The sequence below is a fragment of the Cucurbita pepo genome, chromosome LG03, assembly GCF_002806865.2.
Source record: "Cucurbita pepo subsp. pepo cultivar mu-cu-16 chromosome LG03, ASM280686v2, whole genome shotgun sequence".
NCBI classification, from domain to species: Eukaryota; Viridiplantae; Streptophyta; class Magnoliopsida; order Cucurbitales; family Cucurbitaceae; genus Cucurbita; species Cucurbita pepo.
This window is the reverse complement of record NC_036640.1, coordinates 4,431,929-4,434,907: the sequence shown is the minus strand read 5'-3', so window position 1 is coordinate 4,434,907 and position 2,979 is coordinate 4,431,929. Positions and strand designations below refer to the sequence as shown.

At 36.0% G+C, this 2,979-nt stretch overlaps 1 protein-coding gene across 1 annotated transcript; it reads left to right on the top strand.

Moving 5' to 3' along the window:
* The first annotated feature begins 1,239 nt into the window (after window positions 1–1,239).
* LOC111791625 (kirola-like) lies at window positions 1,240–1,920 on the top strand. Its single transcript, XM_023673031.1, has 2 exons — window positions 1,240–1,449; window positions 1,527–1,920. The coding sequence occupies exons 1-2, from the start codon at window positions 1,263–1,265 to the stop codon at window positions 1,790–1,792; spliced, it is 453 nt and encodes a 150-aa protein (XP_023528799.1). The 5' UTR covers window positions 1,240–1,262; the 3' UTR covers window positions 1,793–1,920.
* Window positions 1,921–2,979: the final 1,059 nt, after the last annotated feature.

Sequence of the window (2,979 nt, the reverse complement as noted above, 5' to 3'; positions counted from 1 at the left end):
GGTAGTTTTTTTTTGGTCGTGATACTTTGATTAGGCTACTTAATGATATTGAATGAATATATCAAACAATAACTTAATGAGTGAATTTTGGAGGAATTAAATAAACGATTATGCCAAATGTAACGTATTGTGTTCAGTATTCGGATTAGGATTTAAAATACGAATTTGACACCGGATGGTTCCAGCGTTCTCCTGCGTCCCCTGTGACGTGGTCATGTTACTTACTCTTCGCTTCTAAGAGTGAAGACGATCCCCACAAACCAATATGAATCCTTCCAGCATGCTTTGTTCTTACTCACATGCATTCTATGAGGCATTCCCCTACATCCTCTGTGACATAGTCACGAGAGTGAAGCCTATCCCCATAGACCAACACGGGTTCTTCCAACATGGTTTGTTCTCACTCACATGCATTATAAAAAAAAAAATTTAACATAGAATTGCTCCACGCTTAATCATGGAGTTCTTATGATTGAGCCACCGAAAATGAAAGTGCACCTAGTTGGTATAAGTAGTAACTTTCATTTTCTTAAAGTCTTTCTTAATCATCCTAACAACTCAAGCCCACCGCTAACATATATTATCCGTTTTGGCCCGTTACATATCATCATCAGCTTCACAGTTTCAAAACGCGTTTACTAGGTTCTGATACCATTTGTAACAGCTCAAGCCTACCGTTAGTAGATATTGTCCACTTTAGCCCATTACATATCGTCGTTAACCTCATGATTTTAAAACGCATCTACTAAGGAGATAGACACGGGTCGAAGTAGAACTAGACTCTCTCCCTAACAGACGCATTTTCCAACGAAATCTTCATTTTATAAACAAATTCTATATTATAAACTTCATTTTAATAATTTGAACATAACTCGATATATATCATCAACTAAAAGATATATGTTCGAAAACTTACAACTTCATACATTCTCGAACCAACAAAAACAAAAACAAAACAAAAAAAAACAAAAAAATTGTTGGGAATTCGAACGTTGGTAAAATCTTAGATGTATACATATATGTTACTCCAAAATAGTGTATGCTCATTTGAAATTTCATTAATCAAAGTAGTAGCTTCATTGCTTCATCATTTCCCACTTGCAATTTGAGAGCTCCTTTTTTTAGAATCTCTCTTTGGAAATCATATTGAAAAAAGAAAGAACAAAGATGAACAGTCACATCACCACCACTTTTTTTGCTATAATTGGCTATAAAAAGGCCCCTCCTATGATCATGAACGACCAGATTTGAAGCTTGAAAACATGGCTCAAATTGCTAAGGTCTCACAGAAGGTGCAGCTCAGATCTTCTGGTCACAAGTTCTATGAACTCCTTAAGAACAAAATGGACTTTGTCTTTCAAATGTTCCCTGAAGTTTATAAGAGCTGGAAGGTTTTGGAAGGAAATGGTTTGGCTCATGGCAGCATCATCTACTTGAAATATGACGTTGGTGAGTATCTTCTTATCATCGTTTTAATTGATTTTGTATTGTTTAGTGTTAACCATTTAAACTATGTTTAAATTTAGATGGCCTGTCAGAGGCGAAGGAGAGGCTAGCTATTGATGATGCGAACAAATCGATAACTTTTGAGTGCCTTGAAGGAGATCTATTCAGAGATTTTGAAGTTTTCAAATTGAAAATTGAAGTTGTTGAGAATGGTAGCAATGGGTGCTCATCTAATTGGTCCATTGAATATGTGAAGGCCAATGAAGATGTGGCTCCACCACATAACTATCTCATAATTGCAGCTAAAATTAGCAAAGGCATTGATGATTACCTTTGCAAGAACTGAACTAAAACCAACCCATCTTGGCTTGGCTATTGATCAAATATGATCTAAATAAGCTATTATCTTTGTGTTTTTGTCATGTGTATCTTGAAGTTTAATTGGAAGAAGGAATAATGATGATGTTTGCCTTATTCTACATCTTTTCTCGTAGAAAATCAGGGTTATCATTTACGAGAAGATAAATATATAATTTAAGGATTCCCTTCGATATCCCGTCGTTTAACGAATAGCTATAGTCAAGTATATCACTTGTCGTTCAAGTGCGGGTAGAATAGCTTATTGTGGAGGGTGCAGAACATGGCACAGACACCAAATCAACCCTTTATTAATCAGGTTGCTTGTTTGTCACATAAGTCATTTTTGGTTCGTCTTCTTCCCGATACGCACTTGATAGTTGCTCGACCGTAGATCTAACTTCTCGATGTCTCGAGCTATTCATAGAATGGAAAGGAGAATCGTTATGAGTTGGAAAGAACTTAACCTATTTTTTAATGCTAAAAGAGTATGAGCTTTGCATTACTTTTGGAATAAAGTATATGAGAAACTTACCATACTTGAGGATCTAGAGATGGAGAGTTTGGTGTCAGTTTAAAAGGGATTTGACCTTACTCATAAGAGCTGCGTCAACATTACCAAAAGTTGGCGTAGTTATGTTAAGTGCCAAACGAGGCAGAGACAACGACCGTGCCAAATGAGGCACGTGTTAGCTACAAACTAGGACACGCGTCAGGTATCGTAAGCTATCGATCAAAGTGGGTAAGCATTCGAGAGCTATGTAGTCATAGAAGAAGTCAGTCCGAAGGGTCAACCTGTCTTTGTATTTTGAGTCATGACAAAAGATAGGTATAGAACGAGTGATAAGATTATTTGCTAGTTGCATCAATGATCAATGTCAACATGGCTTCCACGTTAATACTTGTAACCTATCTTAATTTTCTAAAGTTTATGAAACTAGCTCGACTGATTTGTTGTTATTATATTTATGCTTTAAATTCTCTATACATTTTCGTAAGAGATTTTTAAATGAAAATAGTATGTATCTGGTATCAGCCTTTGTCAATGCATGTCCACTTTAGAAATTTGGGATGATCGTTCAATTAATTTTCGAATATAACATGTTCATAAACGGTGTGCTAGTAATGGTTACACTCTCCAAACCCCATGTTTTGTTATAGCTAGTCATTGTCCTA

Coding starts and splice junctions, on each gene's coding strand:
- LOC111791625 (XM_023673031.1), top strand. CDS start 1,263: ATGGCTCAAATTGCTAAGGTCTCACAGAAGGTGCAGCTCAGATCTTCT. Junction 1,450..1,526: donor CTACTTGAAATATGACGTTG/GTGAGTATCTTC, acceptor GTTTAAATTTAG/ATGGCCTGTCAGAGGCGAAG.